The following is a 26,366-nucleotide window of genomic DNA, read 5'->3' as shown; positions in this document are numbered from 1 at the left end:
ACTCCAAAATATACATAATCACTGTCCAACATGCATACAATCAGTGTCATTGCATTTAAGCGTTCAATTTGAGCATTAACACACTTAGCTCAGTGAGCCTCCTTCATCATTACATGCACAAGCCTTCAAGTTGATTGAGCATTTCCCTGCCAGTCAAAAGCTGTCACTACAACGAAAAAAAACAAAAAAAAAAACAGCTCAGGTTCACAACCCCCTGCTGTGCCGCACTCTCATCTGACAGCTGTCATCAACTCTGCGTTCCCCCTGACACTGTTTTGTAATGAACACAGAGCTGAAGATTTGACTCAGGACAGCGATTTTTAAAGCCGTTCATATAAAATGATTGTCATTTCCTCTCGCTCGCTCCATCAGCCGCTCCAATGGTTTAGCGGAAAGAACTGTGATTTGTCCAGACTCCCATTTTTAGTGGACACTGCATGCGAGAACACTTGCATATTGTCAGTTCTTTACGTTGAAGGGAACTTCCTACAGTGTTTTGTGTGTGAATCTCCTCTGTAGTCCTCAACAGAGAGATCACAGGGTTAAGGTCGATTACAACATTGAGCTCGAGCTATAAGGTGTCACTTTTAATCGAGGTCATTCAGCTAGAGGACACATTCTTTAATCACTAGAAGAGTTTAGAGGGGAGAGTATAGGGCTATATTACAGGATGGGTGATGGAGAGATTTACTACTGCAAGAGTTTGAAGCAGCAGAAAACGGAAACCGAGGCCAAGTTTAAGACGACAGCATGTGTTCCCTCTCCTCATTTGGCCTGTGATAAAATATTCCTGTCGAGGTTGTGTACTGTACTCAGTGCACTTATCGGAAGCATGAAAATGATAGCTACAGCGGGTCCATAAATAACGGTAGGTGAAAAAGCCCGGAAGCGTTTGATTTATACTGTTCTTGGAGAAGACGGACAGCGAGGAGCAAGAAGAGACGGCAAGAATTGCAGATGAAGAAAGTCAGAATGACAGAGGGGTTTTGTGGGTGTTAGGGATGCAAGGATGGGTAAAGAATAATGAAAAGCCATTCCATCTTTGAAAAGGGGGGAGAGAGAGAGAGAGAGAGAGAGAGAGAGAGAGAGAGAGAGAGAGAGAGAGAGAGAGAGAGAGAGAGAGAGAGAGAGAGAGAGAGAGAGATCACAAAAAGCAGATGGAGAGAGGAACAGAGCGGTTAAAGAGATAAACAGGAAGAATGAAAGATGGGTGGCGGGAAAGAGGAAGGGCATAGAGGATGGAGAGAGAGGGAATAAGGATGGCATAGTATGCATATGGTAATAAGTGGTTTTGTGGTGCAAGACAATCCATTCATCTCCTTAAGTATTGCCTGATATAGGGTATCAACTTGAAGGCTCTGTGTCATTTAAATACAGTGATGTGGGAAAGCTATTTCTGTCTGTTACGGGACGTCGTATTCTGAATCATTATAGGCCTATTCGTACCGTCATTTACAATATATGATCACATGTACATGCCCAGGCTTCTTTAACTTCACAGGGGACCCATGTTCTTTTATATGACATGAATGAAATGGGATTATTTTCCTTAAAATCAGACACAACGTTTTATACTTCTCTTGCACACACATTTTTTACATACAATACTTTTACACAGCCTTTAGAACAGCATAATAATATCAGCTAATGGAGGTCAAGAAGCCAGAGGATAAAGTTAGAATCACTCTCTCCTTCTTTCTCCCTCTTTCTATTCTGTATATATATATAAAGACAAAGTTGGAACACATTTGGGGGGAAAACTACATTTACTAATAAATAACCATCTCTCATGAAGTCATTGTGTTCAAATGTTTCAAAGGATAGCACATGTGGAATGAATGCTCTTTCATAACGATATCATGATATTGGCAATGTCTGGTTTGACGACATGTGTAATTACGTAAACTATAGTAACCTTTCTTATTGTGTCTGTAGGAGCTGATAATAGATGCTACTCCAAAGTCTGTTCATGTGGATCAGCAATTTACCATCACCTGGAGCACCGGCATCTAACCAACAGAGTCGTTTTTGTGTTTTATTAGATAATTAATATACCTGGTCCATAGTCATGAATTATGATGTAAAGTGAACCCAGTGTTTATTTTTAACATGAAATCACCTGAATGTACTCTCATTGATGAGCCTGTTTTGTTTACTGTACCATTAAAAAAAATTGCAGAAATAATCCCCCAAATTATTAAAGTGCTTTTTATTTTCTACAGATTACATTCAGGGTTCCTCTTACAATCTTTGACAGGATTATAAACTTTCAGCTTGCAAACACTTTATGAGAAAGGAAATGTATTCAACACAACACACAACTTTAGTTTGTTTCCAAAAAAGCTCAAAAAACCAGGACCCTTTAAATCTGCATGTGTTAAAATAGCACCAATACCAGAGGTGCTAGCTGTTTCTTGCACATATGCACAAACATGCTACTCACTTTTTGGCAGTAATTTCAATAATGTAATGTTAGTTTGAGCTACCCCAGCTAAAATTAACTTTATAATTACGACAGACCATTCAAAATGCACAGCTTTTTGGGGATAATGTTTCAAAATGATATTAATTTATATATATATTATGTCTTTGTTGCTTGTAAAATGTGTGAATCTAATATTTTGTTTTCATCAACTAAAACGTTTAAATTCTAACCTGCATGTTGCACGTCATCTTTTTGTGCTGTTTCTTTGTGACTAAATGCAGTTCTTTCTTTTTGATGGACAGCGGAAAATATTATCGAATTTCAGTTGTTGTCACATTATTTCATAGAGCAGGAAAGACATGTTAACCTGATTTGTGTCCGCAACGCATGCAGAGTGAGTCATTGTGTGAAAGTAGGCAACCAACTGCTGCGCAAAATAAGAGAACAGGTGTTTACAATGAAGTGAAAGACAGCCAGAGTTAACGACCAGCGGAAAGACACACGTGCAACATCTCAACAAGTCTGCTTTCCATTGGCCTGATTGGAAATGCTTCGATTCAAGAGAGTGCATTATGCGACGAGTCAGTCCCTGCAGAACTGCAGTCACCAACAGAGTAACAATGACTGAAGTGGAATTATGATATGCAGCTGGAATTGCTGTGTTTCAGTATGCATGAGTTAATGAGTGATCCCACAGTTGAAATGATGAATGCATCAGTACATGTATGGGTGTGCCAGGAGACACTAATTATAGCTCTCACCTGCGGGCGAGCTGTCTACCTGTGCTTTGCCTCGTCCCATTACTTCCCCGTATAATGATAGAGTCATCCATTATTCAGCCTGCAGTAAACATAATGATATCAATTTAACCATGGGCACCTGCAATTGATTTCCACTCTAATCGCCACTGCTTGGGTAAGAATGTACAAAGGGGTTTCATTGCTGAATGGTGTATGTGTGTGTGTGTATGTGTGTGTCTGTGTATTTCTGTGATTCTCGTCCAAAAAGTTTGTGATGATACATTCAAGCCCTTGTCGTCAGGCACAATGTGATTTTGAAGAGCAACGTTTTTTGTTTTGACTTCCGTAAACAAAGCCCGCCGGGCTAATTGAGCAGGTGATCTGTTTAGTTCTTCATCCTGGATTAAGAAGTCATAACAGAGAGGATAAAAGCTCTGAAACAATCTTTGTATCTGTCCCATGACATTTATACACTAGTGGTTACTTGTTTTATCAGTAAAAAGTAAACAAAATAAAACATATTGCATCTCTGATTTTGCTGGAGAACGAAACTTAATGATGAATGCCCCCTGACAATTATCATCGTCAAACTTCAAGCTTGTTTTTGGCAGAAAAAAAAAAGAGAAATCAAGTTTCTCTTTAATTCCTGCCAAAAACAAACTACCTCGACAGACTACACCAAGTGGGACTCACATCTGGCTTTCTTGTTCAACATTAAGAGGATTTTACATTTTTTTATTTGTGCTTGGACCTGTTTTGGCTGAAACGTGTAGTCTGTAGAGTATCACAAAACGGACCTGCCTCAGTTGTATAACTGGTATACGGTACAAAACACAGGACATATACCTATGCATATGCTATGTTTACATGTACAGCATTTACGGACAGTATTCATGGCATTCAATTATTTCTTCTCTGTAATACAAAAAAAAAAAAAGTTCCCTTCTTCCAACACAATGAAAGAATGTGTCCCAACACTTTTCACAGACGGTCTCATTTATGTCTCATTGTCCACAGATCAATGTGTTTTTCACTGACTTTCTGAAAGAAACGTCACCAGCCGACATGCTTTTAAATGAGCTGCCGTAACAATGTGTCTTTGTTGCTGGGGTGACTGACAGATACAAGTGTGTCACAGATGAAGGGGGAAACAAAAAAATAAAACATGCGAGAAAGTAGGAAAACACGTTGACGACTTCAAAGACTGTCAGATGTGACGGGGCTGTGGGTTTGTATGGGTTTGTGTGAAAATGTGTTAATGTGTCGATATACTTTTGTATCCTTGTGCATATTAGCGTGTATGAATTATGTGTTGTCTTTGCCTTGAGACGTTTTGCGGGTACGAATATTAACTGAGATGATTAAGCATTGGGTGGTTGTGGTTCTGTGCATCTGGTGCGAATGTAACAGTCTGAAACATCTCTGTGCGTAAGGTACCACCGATATTAATTCGTATTTCGAAAAAGAAAAGCTGCATCTTGAATTTAAGAGTCATTAGAGTGTCTCTTTTCTCATGAATTTCTAAATGCACCCTTCCCTGACACACAGTATTGGTAAGAAACAAATCAAGGAATTACAGAATATACTGTCTCGTCTCACTTTCTCCATTTCTTTGCACTCTTACATACTCCTTCTCACACATCGTTTTCTGTCACCCTGTCATTTTGTGAGCATAGCAACTGTGCCCACAACCCAGTAGCACCATCCCTGACCACAGTCATTTTCACCAGTTGACAAACTCCCCCACACTCTCACTCACACACAGGGTAAAACATCTCACCTGTCAGTCATGTCTGTTGACACCGTGCTTCAGCTATGCAATTTCCCTTTCACCTTCACTAATCTGCCACTCATAAGGCAGTCATGCACACTGACAAGTCATACATATCTGCCTACTGGGAGCCTTCAATGCTAATTATGCTGCACTGCATTAAAGGTGGTTCCTGACCAAGAATAAAATGAAAATCTTCCGTTGATGATAAACAAATCAGAAATAAGAGGACACCTCAGGAGATGCAATTCAAGGAGAAATTCTCTCCTCCCCCGACAGCTGGTGGTGCAAAACGCGCCAAAGGTGAAAAGGAAAAAAATACATTTTCAAAGAAATCTTTAAAATTGTTCACTCATTTTGTATGTTACAACGAAAGTTACGGACGTAACTACGGTTCTATGAATCCTGGATGACCGCCAGAGGCAGTGCTTAACACTGGATGTATCCCGTCTCGCGCATGCGCAGGTCGAATATTTATATCAACAAAGTCACGTGTGACCTCGGATGACCACCGTCATCTATAAGTTCCGGTGTCATCCTGAGCTCAGTCCTATGGAATCTTCTCGCGAGTTCACGGGATTCCGAGTGACCAAGAACTCTGGCGGTCATCCAGGATTCATAGAACCGTAGTTACGTCCGTAACTTTCGTTCTATTTCATCCTTACTGACCGCCAGAGGCAGTGCTTAACACTGGATGACTTATACCAAAAGAGTCACGAGGAAGCACAGTAACTACCCCTTATAGCTCCGGCAGAGAAAATTGGCCAAGAACCCTCCCCAGTGGGTGAGGGCCGGCAACGTTAACTCTGTAGTGTTTGGTGAATGTGCTCGGCGATGCCCATGAGGCCGCCGCACATGTATCCCCCACAGGCACACCACTCAGGCTTGCCCTCGGTGTGGAGACACTCTTGGTAGTGACCCTTCACCCCGGATGGCCGAGCGCAGCCGCTCGCCTTGTATGTATCGGCAATGGCCTCCACTATCCAGTGGGACAGGTGCCGTTTTTCCTTTTTCCCTTAAAAAGGAGCACAGCCCTTCTCAGGCTCACCATAACTGACTATGCAGGCGGTGGCTGCTATATAAGCTCTGAGGGCCCACACTGGGCACAGCAGCCTTGACCTCTCCTCTCCCGATGGGGGAGGGGGGGGGGGGGTCAACTTTGCCAGCTGGATAGGCCGGTTTATATGTGACCGTATCCACCCCCTTGGGAGAAACACTGCCTTAGGCCAGAAAGTGACACCCAAGCCATCTGAGTTCCACCTCAGACATGATGCTTCCACTGATAGGGCATGCAGCTCGCCCCACATTGAGCTGAATTGACAGCAAGGAGAAAACCGTCTTGCTGATAGCCATCTAGGCTCCGCCTGTGCCAGGGGTTCAAAAGGACAAGCATAAGCTGTCCAGTACCAAGGGTAGGTCCCATGCAGGGGAGACCGGCCCTTATCCAGGAGAGACTGTAGAAACGCAGTACAGCAGGCACGGGGCGCTGTACTGGGACCTTGTTCTGAGCCGCACACTAGTCGGAGAACAGCTTCCACCTGTTTCTTGTACTGCAGGCAGGTAGACCGCGCACTGGCATTCAGAATAGTCCGTCAGACTGGTTCTATGCAGCCACTCAGCATCCGGTCGGGCCCTCCCGTGACCCCTAATTGAAGGCGGCAGGGATTGGAATGCCAAATCCGACCCTCTAGTTGCGACAGGAGATCCCTCCTGTCGGGGAAGAACTCTGACAAGCTTACAGCAAAAGCAGAGGGAATGGTGGAAAGGCATAAAGAAGATCCTCTGGCCACGTGTGAGCCAGGGCATCTTGACCCAGAGGGCTGGTCCTCCGTCAGGGAGACCCAGTGGGGGCAGTGGGTCGACACGTCTGGCTGCAGCCGCCACTCTCCCGGTGGAGGCTTGTAACGGAACAGGAAAACCACAACCTTGTTCCATTCTCCTGGTGGGTACATTGCCCACAGGCTCAGGCGAGGGGCCTCCCAAGTCAGAAGGCCACGGTGATCCCCGTAGCAACTTCTGCAGATCTGGTGACCCATCGATAGTTCATGGGAAATCACAGCAGAGGTGCTGTCCACCGGACAAGCACATGCTTTCCCTTCAACATGGAAGGAAGTGCTCGAGCGCTAGCTCTAGAACCTGGACCTGCGGTCTTTCAGCAGACAACTGCCCCCAGGCTGTCCCGTTCTGTCACCCTGCACCCGCCTTGAGAGGCAGGTAACTGTTGTGACAATCTCCAGGTGGAATGGAACCGAGCCCCTGGGGCTCGGTTCCTGGGACACTGTTCGCCAGATATGCACTCCCTCCATGGGGATAGTGAATAGATGAATAGACACTGTTTCGATAATATTATTGCCCTGTATCTGTGCCACTTGGCATCCAAGTGAAGGCTGTTCAGCCATCCGCACTGGGGCGACAGACAGGCCCTCATAGGGCCACCCTAATGAAGGTTATGCTCTGAGAAGGGCTCAGGTAGCTCCTCTCCATGTTCACCTTGAGGCCTACCGGGCCACGTGAGAGAAGGCGAGCAGTGTCCTGTGGCGCCTGAAGCCGGGACGGCGCCTAGGTCAGCCAGTCGTCTAAGTACGGCAGTATGTTCACGCCCTGCGATTGCAGGGGGAAAGGACAGCAGTAACACACTGTGGACACACATGGGGAGATGGGAGAGTCCGAATGGAAGCACCCAGGACTGAAAGTTGTGGTGACGCACCATGGGAACAGGCGTCGATAGACGTGCACCACTCTCCCTTGGAAATCCGCTGATGGGAGAAAGAACCCTGACAGCCGGCCTGGAGACATCTCCTGGCACCCCTGCCGGGGGGGACGGGGACGTAAGTAGGGTTGTATAGGTAGCGGTCCGGCCTCTCAGCAGGACGCCGAGGCCTGTTGCGCTACTAGGGTAAGCTGGAGGCTGAGAAACGGCCTTGTGGGCCAAAAATGGGACCCCTAGGTCTGGGGGTGCAGGCATGTCCCTGCAAAGACCAGATAACTGCTGCCAGGTCTGGCTAGCTCTAACAGTCCGCTGAAGCGCCTGTACAGCAGCTGACTCGAACAGCTCACCAGGCTCCACTGGGACAGTATGGAGGGTCCTCCTACATGTCTCAGATAGGGGTGACTGCGCCAGCCAAACCTGGCGGCGAGTCTGAACCAGGGTGGACATCATCCATCCACGTTCCCTCGATATGAGCGCAAACGCCTGCAATGAAGCATCACTGAGCAGAAGCGTCGAAGTAGCCCGCTGCAGAGAATCTGCGAGGGAAAGCATGAGGTGGGAGAGGGAGTTGTCGATACGGTGCACAGCGCTGCTGTGTCCTAAGCCCTGGATAGCAGGTCATCTTTGACCCGACATTGGGTCGAGGGCACCTGGCATCGGGCCTCAGAGTCTCCTCAGGGGAAACTGATGGACGCCATAGTCGTCGAACTGGCTGGCATACGTGCAAGGCCAGATTTGCCACCTCCTGCATGGTCTGATGTAAGGCGGGAGAGAGCCCTGGTGTCTCCACCATGCACGCAACTCCCTCAGATATTCCTCGGAGGGAGGAACAGAAAAGGTGGTGAGGGCGGGAAGGTGCCTGAAGAAGGCACTCACAGGTGGATGCTCCAGCTGCTGTGTATGCCCGGCGTGCAAGCGCCATACCAATGACCAGGGTAGGTTGGTCTGGATTCAGCTGCCCTGACAGGGGGAGGTAGACCTCCCGCATCAGGTGTTCCACTTCGGCCAGCCTAGCAGACCTTACTGCTCAAGGCGTGATGCCGCAGGTCCTGCCTGGGTTCTCCCTGCTAGGGCAAGAGGTCAGGGCCGTCCTCCGGCTGAAGAGGAGCTATACAGGTCCTACAGCCGGGAGAGTTGAACATGGCCGCGATTCTGGTGGAACCCTTGTCCCACTAGTTTATGCGGAATTCCCAATCAGTCCGAGCGAGAGCGCTCTGCTGAAGGTTGAGAGAACAGGCAGGGGGCAGTCAGTGGCGAGTGATCCTTCGGACACTCTTCCCTTAGCCAGCCGCTGCGGATATTGGTGACCCACCAGTTAGCCTGAGCGAGAGCACTCTGCAACTGCGGAAACAGGTCAGGCAAAGTCCTTATAGTGAGAGGGGCGAGGACACTCTCTAAGCCCACTCTCTTCACTAAGATAGTTGCTGCAGATATTAGTGTCCCCCCAGTTAGCTTGAGCGAGAGCACTCTGTTACCGTAAAAACGGACAAAACAGAACACAGTCCGTACAGTGAGAGGGGAGCGAGGACACTCTTCACTAAGATAGTTGCTGCCGATATTGGTGTCCCACCAGTTAGCTTGAGCGAGAGCACTCTGCCACTGTGGAAACAGGTCAGGCAAAGTCCTTATAGTGAGAGGGGCGAGGACACTCTTCACTAAACTAGTTGCTGCCGATATTGGTGTCCCACCAGTTAGCTTGAGCGAGAGCACTCTGCTACTGTGAAAAACGGACAAAAAGAACACAGTCCTTACAGTGAGAGGGGAGCGAGGACACTCTTCACTAAGACAGCTGCTGCAGATATTGGTGTCCCACCAGTTAGCTTGAGCGAGAGCACTCTGCTACTGTGAAAACGGACAAAAAAACCCACAGTCCTTACAGTGCGAGGACACTCTCCACTTGGACAGGCGCTGTAACTCTTGGTGTGCTACCAGTTAGCCTGAGCGAGGGCACTCTGCTAACTGATATCCGCTACCGATATGTCCATAATGTTTACAACAATCAATGGACACACCGAGTATTAGCTTCTAGTTAGCCGGAGCGAACTCGACAGCCGTAATGCGTCAAAACCATCCATGGGCACAACCTCAATGCTGATTTAGTACAACTAGCATTCACCGAGTTAGCCTGAGCGAGCACATTCCGCTAACTGTGATCGTTGTAATGCTACAAAGTTGATGGCCACAGCCCCAGTACCAGCTTTGTTTATCTAGTTTCCCACTGAGTTAACCTGAGCGAGGACGCTCTGTTAACTGTGACAGCCGTAAGGATACAAAGTTGCTGGACGCAGTCCCAGTCTCAGCTTTTGTTTAGCTAGTTTCCCACTGAGTTAACCTGAGCGAGGACGCTCTGTTAACTGTGACAGCTGTAAGGATACAAAGTTGATGGCTACAGCCCCAGTATCAGCTTTGTTTAGCTAGTTTTCCACTGAGTTAACCTGAGCGAGGACGCTCTGTTAACTGTGACAGCCGTAAGGATACAAAGTTGATGGACGCAGTCCCAGTATCAGCTCTGTTTAGCTAGTTTCCCACTGAGTTAACCTGAGCGAGGACGCTCTGTTAACTGTGACAGCTCTGTTAACTGTGACAGCCGTAAGGATACAAAGTTGATGGACGCAGTCCCAGTATCAGCTTTTGTTTTAGCTAGTTTCCCACTGAGTTAACCTGAGCGAGGACGCTCTGTTAACTGTGACAGCTGTAAGGATACAAAGTTGATGGCTACAGCCCCAGTATCAGCTTTGTTTAGCTAGCCAGCTAGCATCCAAGTTAGCCTGAGTGAAGACACTGCTAACTGCGAATTACGTCAGATGTAAAGATTAAATCTCCATGTACACAACGCCAATGCGGACTAGTGTCTCACAAAGTTTGCCTGAGCAGGAACACTCTGCTAACTGTGATAGCCGTAACACTGTGAAGGGCGGGCCGACAGCGTAATTCTACGCTCTCGTTAGCGCGCCACTCGATTACTAGAGCGGAAGCGCTCTGCCAACCGTGGAACAAACAACTGTTATAGAAAACAATGTTAATCGATCTTACCGATTGCTGTCATCACGACTTAGCTGACCCTTATCAGACTGGTGACGACCGATGATAGGGGCGGCCACCAGTCCGGGGCTCGATGTCCGAACGGCGAACACACCGTTCCCTCCGAAGAGGGACAGCTCGTCGCAGCCTTTGGAGGGCGAGAGAACCGCAACTCCGACCGGTAGTCACAAGGCTACAGCGACGAGCTCTAATATGTCTTGATCGTAGACACATCCTTGTTTAAGCTACCATGGTAGCTAACCTGCGACGCGAGAAGAAAAAAAGGACTGAGCTCAGGATGACACCGGAACTTATAGATGACGGTGGTCATCCGAGGTCACACGTGACTTTGTTGATATAAATATTCGACCTGCGCATGCGCGAGACGGGATACATCCAGTGTTAAGCACTGCCTCTGGCGGTCAGTAAGGATGAAATAGAACCCCTTTACTGATTCATGCCTGCCATTCCTTAACACTCATCCCATTCTTTCATGTCATCCTGATTTGTCAGCATGCCCTGGAAGCAAATAGGATGCTATTTTTGTTTGTCTCTACCTTTTGAAATGCCACTTTTCTCTTTTGTTGAAAACTTCTAGGTGAATAACTTGTACAGATGTGTTTAGTTGATGACAGAATAACAACAACTGCATCTGTTTTTGTTTGCACTTTTCCACTCCACTGCTTGATTTGACACTAGTTGCAAGAACATTGAGATGAATGATATTTCACATGGGCAGGCTGCTAGCGGGTTGGGATAGTATCATACATAAATTATTGACATCAACAACCCAACACAACACTGATGATATGGTAAACTGAGCAACAATGCAGAGATAATTGTGCATCAGACGTAATCAATTAAAAACATGACTGAACATCTAAGGGAAACTTTTAAGACGAAAAGGTGCGGCACTTTTCATTCAAATCAGCATCAGCAAAAGCAAGGGCAAAATCAACAGAGATAAATCTGCAGAGAGCACTAGACAACCGACTATAACGACTATAATTAATAAATGCCATTAAAACACATCTGTCGACACTAGCGCTACCTCTTCAGGTGGCATGGCAATCATAATTGCCACAATCACCATCATGATCATCACTGTCGTCACTCTTAAAACGCCTCAGTCAAGAATAGGAACCATGACTTCGCTAAAAGGCAAAATGACATTTCTTGAATAGAGTCGGACAAAATGTTGAGAAGCACTTGGGTTAAAAGGTAATTTGGGTTGCGTTTGGTAAAACGTGTCTTTGACCTTGTTCTATTTATACCTAAATACAGGCTTTTCACTGACTGACTTGCTAAACATTAGTATTTCTGGCTGGAAGTGTCTGGTGGGTCAACAACCACCAAGACAAACAGTTTGCTTTGAAATTACTTGCAAACCAATTAGTCACAAAGCTGACAAGATGCTTTAGGTGGACTCAAATGAGCAAAATGATGGATCACATTTGTTTTGAATTCCAGAAAAGGAGGGTGAAACTGCAAGGCTACTTAGGAGTCTGCAAATTAAGAAAGAAAATATATATTTGTCTGGATAAAGCTCTGAGGGGGGAAAGAAAAATTCTTCCTGGCAGGCGACAGATTGTGGATTAAGCGCCGAAGGATGGCCACACGCACACATCTTCGCAAAAAAATCACATCAAATCGCACAACACACCACTCACACAAACATTCCTTACAAATCAAATCAAAAACAGGGCACGCACGGAGGAAGAGCAATTGGCCAGACCATCCACGCAGAAAAGGATTTAAATATCACTAGAAATGGGGACAGTGTGATTGCATCACTTCCGGTTCAGCAGAGCTAAATGCCTCTGGTGGCCAAGCAATTCAATACTCCAGACAGCATGTGTAATTCCAAACTGAAGATTCAAATCAAGCGAGCCCAATAGTGTCGTCGAGGGTATATGCAATTATACTAAACGCAGTCTGCCCTTTCGTGTTTTGACTGTACCGAAACACCAGCTTCATTCCATATGAAACATATAAAGGGTCAAACTTACTGCCCTTAACTCCTGAATACAAGTCTGAATATGAGAAAGAACATTTGACAGCTGCTCCCTGTAGCTGTCAGCTGATAAAACAGGGACAAGAAAAAAGACCGATAAACAAATGCATAATCCCTGCTAATTATGGGAAATCTCTCTGTTTATCTTTCGTTTGCCTCCATTTATTTATGTTCTCCCCTTTTCAGTCACAGCACCACCATAGAAACAAGGGGACTGAAGCATCCACCTCTAGCTTCACTGCAGATTACAATCACCCCCAGAAAATGACACACGCATGATTCATTCACACACCTCACACACTTTTGTGTGTGTGTGTGTGTGTGTGTGTGTGTGTGTGTGTGTGTGTGTGTGTGTGTGTGGGGGCTCCGGCACGTTTTGTGGTGAAATACATGTTCTATTTTCAGCACAAGTCAGGAAGTGTAGCCAAGGCTGACAGTGGTGATGTATTGTAGTAATTGCAAAGCTAAAACTGGAAAATGTTTTGTTTAGTTTGTGGATGAATGTTGCCGTGACAACACACATTACGCCTGGCATTTATAAAGGACACACTGGGATTGCTCTCCTCTATTTGAAGTCCACACATGCGACTTATATGTGAATTTATACAGCAATTACAGGCTAAATATGTAAGTGTGAACATTGATCAGTTTTTGCTCAACTTGTTAGTCTGCCATAGACAATCCATCTAAAGGGGGAACTGATGTCATCACCTAAGTTGAACAACTCTTTGACCTTTCACAATGCCGGTGACACTGAGAAAGAGACGGAGAGACTGAAATATGCAGTTTATTGTTCACGTAAAAACTTGAGTATGTCCTTATTTTCAAACATGCAGAAACAAATTGTATTCTTCCTTGGTGCCAGAACAAGAAAACAAAATTGTATAGTTACATTTTGTAATGCCAAGAATGCAGTGAAAGAGTAATTCATGGTATGATTGAAACATCAACACTATTCTGGTCAATGTACTGCAAATGATTAGAAATATACAATATGACCACCTTTGAATGTAACAACAGCCACGCTCCTGGGATGCACGAGGGGCCTACTGTTTTGCAACTTTGGCAGCAGAGAGAATATTCCACTTTGATTTCCATTCCAACAAAAAACGTTTGAAGAGAAGAGCAGTCACTTATAGCAAAAAGCTTTAAAAATCATTTTACTCTACCTGAACGTTATCTTGCCCTAGGTTCGGTTCTGAACTGCTCCGGGGGCATATTTGAGTGGTTGTCCCTGCTGTCATGATATTAGCATGAGACTCACTAGCTAACACAGCTAACTGAGTAAAGGAGTTTGGCAGATGACTCATGGGGATTTCCAGCGGTGTGCAGTATTCCTCAACCATTTAGAGTAAAAAAAAAAAAAAAAGAAGTGAAAAGTCATCTTACAATGTTGATATTTTATGTTTGTCAAGTGCTTGTCCATGTTAGCTCCCTTGTGGTTTGAGCTGCAGTGCTAAGGCATTAGCATCTGTCTCAGCTAACAAGCTATAACTCGTTGAGGATTTCCAGTGCTGTGCGGCGAGCTATTCACCAACCATATTTTGCCAGACCTTGACGGCAACAAAGTACATTCTATACACAGAAAAAGTCACTTTACACGTGTAATTCCATCACATTAATCTGAAAGCATAAGAGAAAGAAACCACAGTGAGCTAATGTCTGACTATATGGCCCTCATTTTGTACTTTGGCACTTTTACACAATATATTTTAATTGTTCAAATTATTTTACTTCCCCAATTTCAGCAATTATGCATATGTAGATATATTTTTTTTAAATATCCTGAAAAGTAGCCTTTTTGTCAATGTGAGCTTTTTTGAACACAGCTGAGGGTAGCATATTTGAGAATTCTCTGGAAGGACAGATTACCATCTCAGAACAATAGAGCCGATGATGACAAATTGAGAGTGATTACTGTGAGTGGACGGGGAGATGAGAAATGAGAGTAGAGAGAGTTACGCTGAGAGACGGGGAGTACTGACATGCTGAGGGAGCGGGTCAGGGAGAATAAAGGATGGTGGATGAGAGTCAGGAATATACTGAGGAGCAGGGATGGATGGACGGAAACAGAGAGGAGGAGAGCGTCCTCTTGGTAGAATAGTTCTGATTGAGGTCAGTTTTTCCACCAGATGAGACTCCACTTTAATCACCCTCTGTCAGTCTCATCGGCATGGAGGGGCTGGCCTCATCAGGGAGAGAGGAGAGTCAGTGCTCCGGGAGAGGGGGAGACATATCGGCAAGAGAACTAAAAAAAAATGACGCCGAGCGAGACACCGACAAAATGTGAGCGGGACGTGCTCAACAAGAGAGTAGGGACGGCAGATCTACAATGAGAGAAATGAAAAGCAAAGGACAAAGTGACAAAGAGAAATAAATGCATATGCAGGAGATGCAAAGTTGTTGAGTACAGAACAAAACTTCAAGTAATAGTCTAACACAGCAGCAGCATTATAAGTAGGGCATTGCAATCCAACTGAATGAAAAAAGAGACATGCATAAAACCAGTGATACACAAGGAAAAGATGAATAGTTTGTGTATACAAGAGGAATACGATTAAGAGAAGGAGAAAAAGAGAGACGAGCTGGAAGGAATACTGAGAAGCAGAGAATGTTTGAATTTAAACCGAAGTCCAATTGTCTGCCGCCCCCCTAACCCTGATGGCCAGCTTTCACACTTATTTACTGTTGATCTGATGATGATATGTTTATGTGATACGTAATATGTTAGCAGGTAACTTTCCTCATCAAATTGCAGCTGTGTACTACCATTGCTATAGGAAGTGTTAATGGGATTCAGCAGATGGGTATTATACTTATTTTAAGCTAGTTGTATTTCATACTACTCTAGACTTCTACTCCAGTACATGGCATGAGCACATGACGCATTATGGTACTTTTAGAAGTACAAATTGTTTGGTCTAAATGCACATAAACTGCAACCAATCTCATACAGCTTCATTGAAGACAGTTTGGTGGATTTCTTTCTGCTCTGGAAAAAGTATTCATTCCATGGAATTATGTTTTTAGGTATTTTATGGATAGGGAGCCCCCACTGCCTTCATGCAAACAGAGAGAGTGAGAGAGAAATAGATGAGAAGATTCTGTTTTCAGCATGGGGTCTCCCATCTGTCTGAAGCCAGAGTAACACCTACTTAGCTTTGATTCAGAATTGCACACTGAGCTTTAACAGGCAGCACTGAACAAAGGCCATATTATTTCAAAAATAGTGAGGCCCTGTATTTTTTAGCAAATGTTCTGTAAAAAGTGCATTTGCTGCCCAAGTGAGTACTTTCCGCAGAAGGGTGGCGTATGTGGGATGGTTCAGATATAAACTACATAGTCTACAACTACAGTGTGTGGTTCCTTGGTGTGTTCCTAATACGTTTTTGAACAAAGATGAAAGCATACAGCACTTTAGGCTTTGGCTACATGTATGATATTTGGTTGCAGGATCAAGTCATTGTTGGTTTAAATCTTATTTGTAGACTATTATCATCCTTTTGATTTGACAGCCGAATAGTAGATTTGCAAATAATAAAAAAAAAAGGTTTCAAGATTATGCTGTTTATGCGAAATTCCTACCCTATCTTTGTATGTTACATGACTTTAAAAATAGTAACAAAAGACAATTTGTCCCTCTTTTTGTGAACCTTGTTGAAGAGGTCACACATTCAGCGAATGAGAATTGTTTTTGTTTCTGCTGATCCTGAATTGCTGTTCTTGATCATACAATGTGCAAGAGTTTAATTAAGGGGCTATTATTACGATTACAATGGTAACGCTAGCAGCTAATTGTAATTTCAAAAACACCGAAATATAAAATCATGAAAGGCGATGGCGAAAGTAAATAAATCATCCTACTGGACAGACAGTACGATAGAATGTCGATGTTTGACTGGCCACTAAAACATTGGTTTGACTTTATTGAGTTATGTGAGTTCGACTTTCTGACAAAGGACATCCGTGTATGTTCATGTGCAGCTGTCTGCATATGGATGTTAATGCGATTTCATGCATGGTTTGTCATGCTAGTGGCACATGGCTTTGTTTCTATATATGGCTGTGTGTGTACGTGTGCCAGTTATGAAGCAAACAGTTTAATAATACGACAGTGTCAATATGAAAATACATTGAATTTAGTTTAGCCCAATGAGTGAGAAGTCTTGAATCAAGACTTTACAAATCACAAAAGATTGTAAAATGCATACACTTTCCACGTGTGTGCAGGTATGTTTAGTGCGAGCGTGCTCTTGCATGTAAATATCAGTGTGTGTGCGGCCTCTATGTCACCCTGGTTTAACCTTGGGGCTTGTGTCATGCAAGAGATAGATCGGTTTGGGAGGAATTGCAGGCCCCGCAGACACATTAAGGGAGTGCAGCTTCACTGAAGGATTACTCTGCACAGCAGGAGCCTGTCTTTAAATGTGTTAGCATAATGCTGGAGTCAGCCAGGGAGAGAGAAAGAAGACCAAAGAAGACCAGAGAAACAGAGAAGAAAGAACCAGAGATAGAGGGACAAGGAGGCTGAGAGAGAGAGTGAGAGAGAGCGAGAAAGCGAGAGAGGGAAGAGCACAATGCTGAAGTAAAATAATTTGTATCTGTCCACAAAGTGTAATGATATAAAATGTAATCATGTCCATATGGGGAACAGATCATACATCACACCATAATACACAAATAAAGAAAAGTAATTTGGGAAATAATTGTATGAGCCTTCTTCAGAGCTCTTGTCTAAACAATAACGCTTTAGCCTATAATTCTCCCACAATTACCGTATAAGGAGAAAATTACATGCTAGGTTTATTCTCGTTCTCTTTTAAGTCCTCCTCATGGTCTTGATCGAATAATATTCACTTTGTTTCCAAGGGTTAGTGTGATAATCTGTTCCAAAAAAAGAAGTCTTTATATCTAAACCACAAATTCGTTTTTTAATTGTTTGAAAAATGACAAAAAAATGACTCTTATACGTACTTTCTGCTGCTCCGTGGTTAAGGTATGGATATGCAATTAGTTTGTTTAGCATAGGGGAATGAATATATATATATATATATATATATATATATATATATATATATATATATATATATATATATATTAAAGAGGCTCCTTGTTTGATTAATTCTTTGCAAAAATTATTCTTTGCAAAAATGATCAATAATATGAAAAATGCAGGAAATTACTGTGATTTAGTTTGGCAGACACATCTTCCCTCGTGCTTAGGTAGGCAATTTGAATCCAGAGCAGGAGAGGCGAACTCCACCACCATCAATAAAAAATACTTTATAACGATATAATAACTGATTGCAAATATGTTTGAATTGGCTGTTGCAGAAAAAGGCAGACCATAAATAACTTTAAAAAAGGCTCAGTAATGTTTTCCTTTTCAGTAACACGTACAAGCAAAAACATGTAGCTGCCAACCCTCTGCTCAACACGGTCATTGCCCTTCATCACAGTGAATAATGGTATGAATGTAGAATGTAAACACAATTATTCAGGGGAATATAATCAAAGCATGATACCATCTGATCACATAGAATATATTCCTCTTGTGTTGCGGTGGCGCTATACCAACGGGTGAAAACATTGAACTATGAATCAAAACCTTGCTACTGGACTGATATTAACCCTCAAGAATAAACCCATCTGAAGTTGGAATAAGGAATTTATTGTTACATAAATAAAAAGATGAATGAATAAATGTATCAATCTATCTGATACAGAAAAAAAGGATTGCTCTTGTATTCTATGTGAGCATCCAAAACGTAATTTTACATCAAGGCAAGGCAAGTTTATTTGTATAGCACATTTCAACAACAAGGTAATTCAAAGTGCTTCACATAAAACCATTAAAAGCATCAAAACACAAGGCAAAAGCATCAAAACACAAGGCAAAAGCATCAAAACACAAGGCATCAGGGAGAAGCCGTATAAAGCGAGGCAGAATGCGCTAGCAGTGTAATATTTGTTGTTGAATAAAACACTTTTTTTGATACATGCCTGTCACAGCAGCTTATAGAAAAATGGTTTGGTCTCTCGCACACAGATACACAAACATGCACTTGCCCTGTAAGCTTTTGAGTGAGTGCTGTCCAAGGTGCTGAGAGTTAAACCCTCTTGGCATTGGCTGTATCACTGAGGCTGCCACTGGCCATGGTGCTGAAGTGGCAAGGTTGTGTGCCCGTGTGCGTGTGTGTTGTTTGTTCACACCACAGCTTTTGTAACAGGTATGCGCGATTTCAGTTGAGGTGGTGATTTCAGCTCTCAACTGCCTGTTTTTAACACTGCCAATCCCAACCCATCAAAGAGACTCGGAAAGAGAATAATTCCTGAGAGAGGACTTTTCCAACAGTTTCGCAAAGCCACTTTATAGGCAAAAAAAGAGCCAGGTATAAACGTCATATGCCCGCTGACCGGGGCCTCAATGGTTACTGCAAGTCACCTGTTTAAATGGCACACAAGCCAAAAGACAGGCATCTGGTGGACAGAGATAACTACACAAGATGTCCTCTGACTCCCTGACCCTTGGCATCTCTTTCCTTTCCTCTGCCCTTCCCCATCCCATCAACCGCACTCCATCATCCTTTAGGCTTCACTCAGGTGTTTGACAGCAAATCAGGATAAATGACAGACAGACTGTTCATTCACTTTCCTATGGCCTCCTATAGTCATCTCAAGCTGGTAGAGGGAGGAAAAAAGAAAGAAAACTGCACATCTGAATAATGCAAGAGGCTAGAGAGAGAGGGCAAGAAACAGCTGGGAGTAAATGTGGAGATGTATAGTGAGTTGATTGACAGTGGGAGGGGAAAGATGGAAACAGAGCAGAAGGCACAGTAAATTGAAAACAGGGTTGGAGAGTGATAGAGACAAAGGAAAAGGAAGAACAGAGGGGTAAACAGAAAATAGAAAGAAGGATGGAAATAGAGATAAGAAGGAAAGTGGGAGAGGAATGGGGAGGTGATGTGGCAGATAGAGGAAAGGCGGAACACAGAGTTGAAAATCGAGGGTAAAGAAGCAAGATAAATGGAAGGAAAAAGGCCAAGCGGGAGAAAGTAAGACTAATAGTAGGAGTGGGAAACAGAGGTGGAGGCAGAGAATCTAAGAGGCAACCATTCTGTTCCACTTTTGGCAACAAGACTGCCGAGCACAGAACGAACAGAGGACACCATTGATATTCCCTTCTTCTGTCTGCCATGTTTTCTTCTTTTCTCATTGTAGCTTGTTGTCATTCTTGATGTGCCTTACTTTTTTGTGGTTTTTCTGCTGTTTGTGGCTTTTCAATCACAGCTATTTCAATCCCCTTCTCTCCTTTTGCATTTCTTATCTCGCAAGCTGTCTTTGGACCTCGCTGACTCCACATCTCTACTCTGTCTAAGTGGCACTTCTCTATCGTCATCCTGCAGTGCATACTCCTCATATGCACTGTTTTGTCTGGCAGCTGCACAGTGATGACAAAAAATGCTGAATATCTATTGATTTAGTGCGTCTGATACTGTTTAAGCACTGTTTTGATGAACTCTGTGTGTGTCAAAGAGGGAAAGAAAATAAGAGCATCAAAAATTCTGAAAATAAACGTTTATCATGTTTTGTCTGAGTCATTATTACCTAACCCAAGAATGTGTTTCTGATAGTTTGTATGTTTGTCAATCAATCATTCATTGTGTCATCAATTTGTATTATGCTTGCGACTCAGTTCGCTTTAATATTCCAAGAGGAAGCCGGCCTTTTCTAAAGAGCTCGAGGAGGCCTCCTCCATCCTTCATAAAGTACCCAGCAGCAAATGCTGCATTTTGCACACATTGAGAAAATTTAATATCAAAGATCATGAAGACAAATGAGTAATTAGTGTCTTTCGTCCCTTCAGTCTTGAGTCACGTGAATCAATTGTCACTCTCTGGTGACGTGAGTCAACATCAACCACGCTTATTTCCTAAAGTTCAGTGGTTTTCTTCCCAAACCTAACTGATGAAAGTTTATTTTGAAAGGACGCTATGCATGTAACAAGTCCATATTGACATGCTGTCCCGACACATTGAACATTAACGCCAATGCGTAGATCTCCGATGCCATGGACAGATGATGAAGTGAACTACTGTCATGAAGATGTGTTCCACAAGTGACCCCTGTAATTTAAGTTGCGTCTGGACCAAGTGTTTTATTCTGAGCCTGTAACACAACAGTCAGCACTCTTTTTTCTGCTTTCTTTTATATTCCGTGTCTTCTGGAGAACACCTTCTGGAAGTCTGCTCGTCTCGTTGCTGTCCAGTTTCAAATCATCACACCTTATTCTAAATTAAGAGTTAAAAATCTTTGGTGTTTTATGCTAAAATATGAGAAAAGAGAGACTGAGAAGGACCAGGGGGGGGATGTCGATTGGGGGGGACCTCACACTGAATAATGCAATAACAAGCCGTTAGCAACTTGTCGTCATTATTTATTTATTTATCTTCCTTGAAGAGCAGTACATCCATTCCTCTTCTCAGGCAATTACTTTTAATTAGTTTGCGGAAGAGCACTATTTTTAACTTAGAAAGCGCAAGGTGTTGAAGCGCCATGCTTTCCCTCAGGAATAGCTCACTACACAGATAGGTAGACTGAAAAAGGGAGTCTCTGTCATTATGGAAGTGAGATGCAAGAAGTGGGAGGGAGACAGAGGGAGACACACACATCAAACAGATGGAAATTCCGTCTTTAGGGTGAATTCATATGGAAAAGAGGAGAGGAAAGTTTGAATGAAAGAGATGACAAAAACAGTCACTATTAATACATATGGAGCAACACCACCTCAATGATAAAAAGTAGGAAGTCAACACAGTTTTGTGATTCATGATAGGCAGTGATATTATCAGCCAGTGCAGTCTGAGGTATTTCCTATTCCTTGAAGTACTGACTGTGATAAGAGACCCAATCCTTCTTTTCAAGTCTCTCATGGATATTTAGCATATTATCACTGGTAGTGAGATAAAATAAAAAGATAATGCAGTATGTTAACTCATGGGTAACAGCCCCGGTATGTTGGCAATTCGATTTAATTGAATTATGTATTCCATTTAATAAGTGTAAAGATGTGTCTGAATATAGGCCTATTGCACTGCAAGTCGATCTTACATAATACATACATATTTGCGCGGTTAAAGAAAACAGAAGCAGGACTAAACTTGCCAGAGATAACATATCCATTTCCTCTTTGTGATAATTAAAGGAATCAGAGACTGTACACTTTAGCATGAATATCCAGCATACAAAACTATGACATTTGATGAAGTATCAATCGTTTTGTAGATCTTGGCAATAAGTGTCTCTAAAAAAAACAAGGGAGACAGATGAAAGGGAGACTGTGGCAAGAACATGTTTAACATTGGTGGATGCCATTTGCTTTTTACCATGAATGAGTTGAATTGGACTGTTGAGTCAATTTGTACACTGCGTGTAATTTCACATCGTTTGGTGCAAACTGCGTCTGCTGCCATAGGTTTTCAAATCAGCAAACAAATGTAATCCCAGACAAGGTTGGTTCAGCTGTTTGTGACTGAAGTTTTCAGTTCAAAGATTAGTTTCATCATTGTTTCTGATTACTGCTATATATGGCGTCGGCCATCAGACCTATGGAGCTTGTCCAGAAAGCTGCAGCTCGCCTGGCGTTCAATCGCCCCAAGTTCTCCCACACAACTTCCCTTCTCCGTTCTCTACACTGGTTCCCTGTAAGAGCTCGCATCCAGTTTAAGACGCTGGTGCTAGCCTACAGGGCAGTGAAAGGAACAGCTCCTTCCTATCTCCAGGCCACGGTCAAGCCCTACACCCCCGCCCGACCACTTCGCTCTGCTGCCTCGGGGCGATTGGTTGCCCCGTCGCTCAGAGGTCCCGATACGGGCGATCAACCTGGTCGCGGCTGTTTTCTGTCCTGGCCCCTCAGTGGTGGAATGAACTCCCCACTGACGTCAGGACAGCAGAGTCGCTGCCCATCTTTCGCCGCAGGCTGAAAACTCACCTCTTTTAAGAAGGCCTACCCTTAGCCTTCCACTTAGCACTTACTTAGCATCTATTGTATCATACTAGCTTATTGCACTTATTGTATTCATATTAGTTTGTGGCACTTATTGCATTTGTTTGTTTCTGCACTGTACGTTGGCTCTGGTTTATGCTCTTAGATGCTTGTTTGAAGAAAGGAGATGCACTTATGACTTCTGGTGATCAGTTCTCTCGAAAACCGATGTTGAATACACTTATTGTAAGTCGCTTTGGATAAAAGCGTCTGCTAAATGACTGTAATGTAATGTTAATGATTTACTCAAAGTGGGAAAGAATGAAGAGATGGGTACAGCAGAAGATGTTGATTACAACATGCAATAACTTAAGATTTAAGATATATTGCAGATAAAACAGCCTTATATTGACTGTGAGTGTGCCACTAAGTAGGAAACAGGCCAAGTGTGAACAAAATACAGATTTTGTTTATGTTTTGGGCAACCCCACGAGTAGTTGACAAGGCATGAAATCAGAGGAAAAGGGCTTCAAAAAACTAAGCTGTTGTGATCTTGTTCTCTGGACTGCCTTCAGTGTATTTTCAGGATTATATCTTTCTGCAGCACTCTCCAAACGGAATGTCTTTTTCATGTATTTTGTTTTGACACTATTGAATAAACACAATTAAGAGTACCAACATCTAATTGTCCATGTGTAGTACCTGACTCAATGTTTCAAACAGGGTGGTGCAATATTATGATGGTTGTTCATCGTTAACTCTAATCCTTGCATGATGATATTTTTGGATGTTGGTTGCTCAACTGGACTTCATCATCTGTCCTGTCATGGGTGGGGTCCATATTGAAACCATCCATTCAGCCACGTGGTGATGATGAACAACTATGACACTATATATTACTCAAAGAAGTTAATAGAGTGGAATGAGGCTGAGACAAGTGGTTTCAATAACCACAGATATAATCCCTGCACACAAATCTCTCTTTTTAGAAGATGACAAGAATATAATATCCTGGCTTCTTTGATTGGCATCACTTCACACCTGCATGAACTGAATTCAAAGCTGCAGGGCGAAGACAATTCAGTTATATTCATAAATGAGGTACTTTATTTTAAGATGCACATTTTTCAAAAGCTTTCTGTTATGCAATTTATTCTTAAATGCATTTCTTATTTGACTTTGACATTGATTCATTATTAGATTATGTATTATTTATAATTCATCCAGTTAAATTTGAAAACTGACAATACATATTGTTGAGATATTATTCAATTGAGCTGTCTTTTTTTTTAACTTGACAGTCAGTTACACACAGAAGTTAACAGAACTGCTCGACAACTTAACCATATAAATGACTAAATCAGAGCGCGGTATAGACTGATAGGTAGAGGTTCCGGACCTTTGCTTGAGGAACCTCGTTAAATTATAATTGAAGACCCCTGGCCTAGATGCTGCAATGGCATCAGTTAAGTCAGAACTGGAGAATATTTTGTCATTGAAAGAGCAGCAAAGAACGTCACTGAAGGATTTTAGTTTTTTATGGAAAAGAGGTTTTCACTCTTCTCCCGACTGACTCTGGCAAGAGTTTAATTGACAGTTGATTCATCTTGCCAAGTAATTTTTGAAAGTGCCTGCCCTTTTCCAAACACTTTCCAAAGACTGCTTCTTAGATGGTAAGTCGCAGGATTAACAGACCATCTGGTGGGTGAGGTTAGCGTATTGATGCCTGTTGACATTTTCATAAAGTTTATGATTCAGGAATTATTTCCAAATCTAGAGAGTTTGGAGAAGGTTTTTCATGTCTTTGATTTTCGTCTGGGTCTGTGTACATTTTTGTCTGTGTATTATAATAATATCTAAAAATATAATAATTATAATATTGCAATTGTTAAAAAAATGCATTGATGGACTGTCGTATGTATAGGTTGGCAGACTGGCTGCATGCCGAGTTGACTGCATGCAGGTGTGTTTAACGAATCAATTGTAGAGAAGATAGACAGTCAAATACAATGGGCAACTGAAGTATAACTAAAATACAAATATTATGATTGCCATTTCTGAAAATTGTTTTCCTATATTTGACAGGAGGCAATTACAAACAAAGAATGCATTGATCTGAAAATGCATTTGATGTTTATCCACACGTCAAATATTTTTCTGCAAGAGATATATTTTAGCAGTGGCAGATCAGATACCAATTTAATTTTTCTTTTTAAATGGTTACAATTACCACAAATACAATATCACAAAATAATCTCTTTATTTTGATAGGATAAGGCGTTAACGCTGGCTTCACTTTGTCACTTTACAGCATTACTGGCAAATGTGCAGGAGTGTTGTTGCAATTATTTATTTGTGAAATGATTTATTTGCCAAACTAGTTGCAAAGTGCCATGCCCATCGATGGATAGCCATTAAGGTCAATGCACTCAGCTGGCTGGCCATTTGTTAGCCTCAAGGTGGCATTACCATTCATCAAGTTGAAGTCATGGTAGTAAATTGCTCAGCCCTGTACCTTCTATCTGATGACTATTGATGCTATTGTATGGAACTACAATATCAATATGACCATCTCAAACTGCAAAATAACTTTAATTATCACCATGTCTTCTTTATTTCAGTGTTTCAGTTTGAGCCTCGGTAGCCTTGTTAACGCAGGTCCCTTCAATTTGCTGTTCAAAATCATAAACTATCTTTTTTGGACCCCAAAAAGCTGAATCTATTGTGGCACACTTGTACAAGCCCGCGGAACGAAAACACGTAAGAGGAAGTTAAGATAAGGATACGAAAATGTTCTTGAATGCACACATACACCATTCTACAGGCCTCGCTTGTTCTATTTCACACAGGCTAGTCCCTCTTAGAGGCTTCAACTCTGTGAATCAAAACTGTGAACTTTTGTGTGTATGTGACCAGCCAATCAGAGCCTATTCAAACCTGTGGGAGTTGTCTGTATAAAATGGAAAAGGTCAACGTATTCCTCATTCACTTTCCTTCAGTAACAGCAAATGACAATCTAACTGAAAATGGGTGTTCTTTTATGTGCCTCAGTGGTTAGGGCGGTCTGGCGTTTTAGGTCCGGCCAAACCGTACTTGTTTGCAGCGGTGGGTCTTCCAGTAATCTCCACAAATTGCACTGTGCATGCCACTGCATCAGGCCCACCACTTACTCCTCTTCACTGTGGTGGCGGATTGTCACAGTCAAATTCCTGCGCCAACGTTGCAACATCACCAGACATGCATATTCCTACTGTTGTTTTTGTGTCTTGACGCCCATATAGGAGTCGGAGATAGCCGTCTCTCTTGGCCTATCCACTCATATGCACTATAAGATAAGCCTGTGTGTGTTGCAGCAACCTTGAGTAAATGTCCGTCAGTATCTCAGACACAATTTCTAATGTACCTTTTTGCCTTGTTTTCATCCTTCATATTTAATTATTACATATTAACTTATACATTACTGTATAAAAACAACTTATTCAATCAAACCTTCTCATGACTTTTGTTTAGGAATTTTTTTTTCCCAGCTCAAACTTATTGTTTTTAAACAGCAGTTAAAGGTTACACTAATAATACATTTGCACCGCATTAAACCACAGTGTATGTTTGCTATCGACATACAGGTGTGAGAATACAGGAATGTGTGTGCTTTATGTGTCTCGGTCTTCATCTACTGAACAATTGTGCACTTTACGAAGCC

General features: G+C 42.8%; 1 protein-coding gene across 1 annotated transcript in view; it reads left to right on the top strand.

The window, feature by feature from the left end:
- The window catches only part of si (sucrase-isomaltase), a 62,171-nt gene extending 60,013 nt beyond the window's left edge, over positions 1 to 2,158 (top strand). The window contains exon 48 of the mRNA XM_079271239.1: positions 1,936 to 2,158. Within this exon, the coding sequence (XP_079127365.1) occupies positions 1,936 to 2,013 (78 nt within the window). The 3' untranslated portion in view covers positions 2,014 to 2,158. The remainder of the gene's footprint in view (positions 1 to 1,935) is intronic.
- Positions 2,159 to 26,366: the final 24,208 nt, after the last annotated feature.

Source organism: Melanostigma gelatinosum, assembly GCF_949748355.1.
Source record: "Melanostigma gelatinosum genome assembly, chromosome: 7".
NCBI lineage: Eukaryota > Metazoa > Chordata > Actinopteri > Perciformes > Zoarcidae > Melanostigma > Melanostigma gelatinosum.
This window is presented reverse-complemented; position numbering and strand designations above follow the sequence as displayed.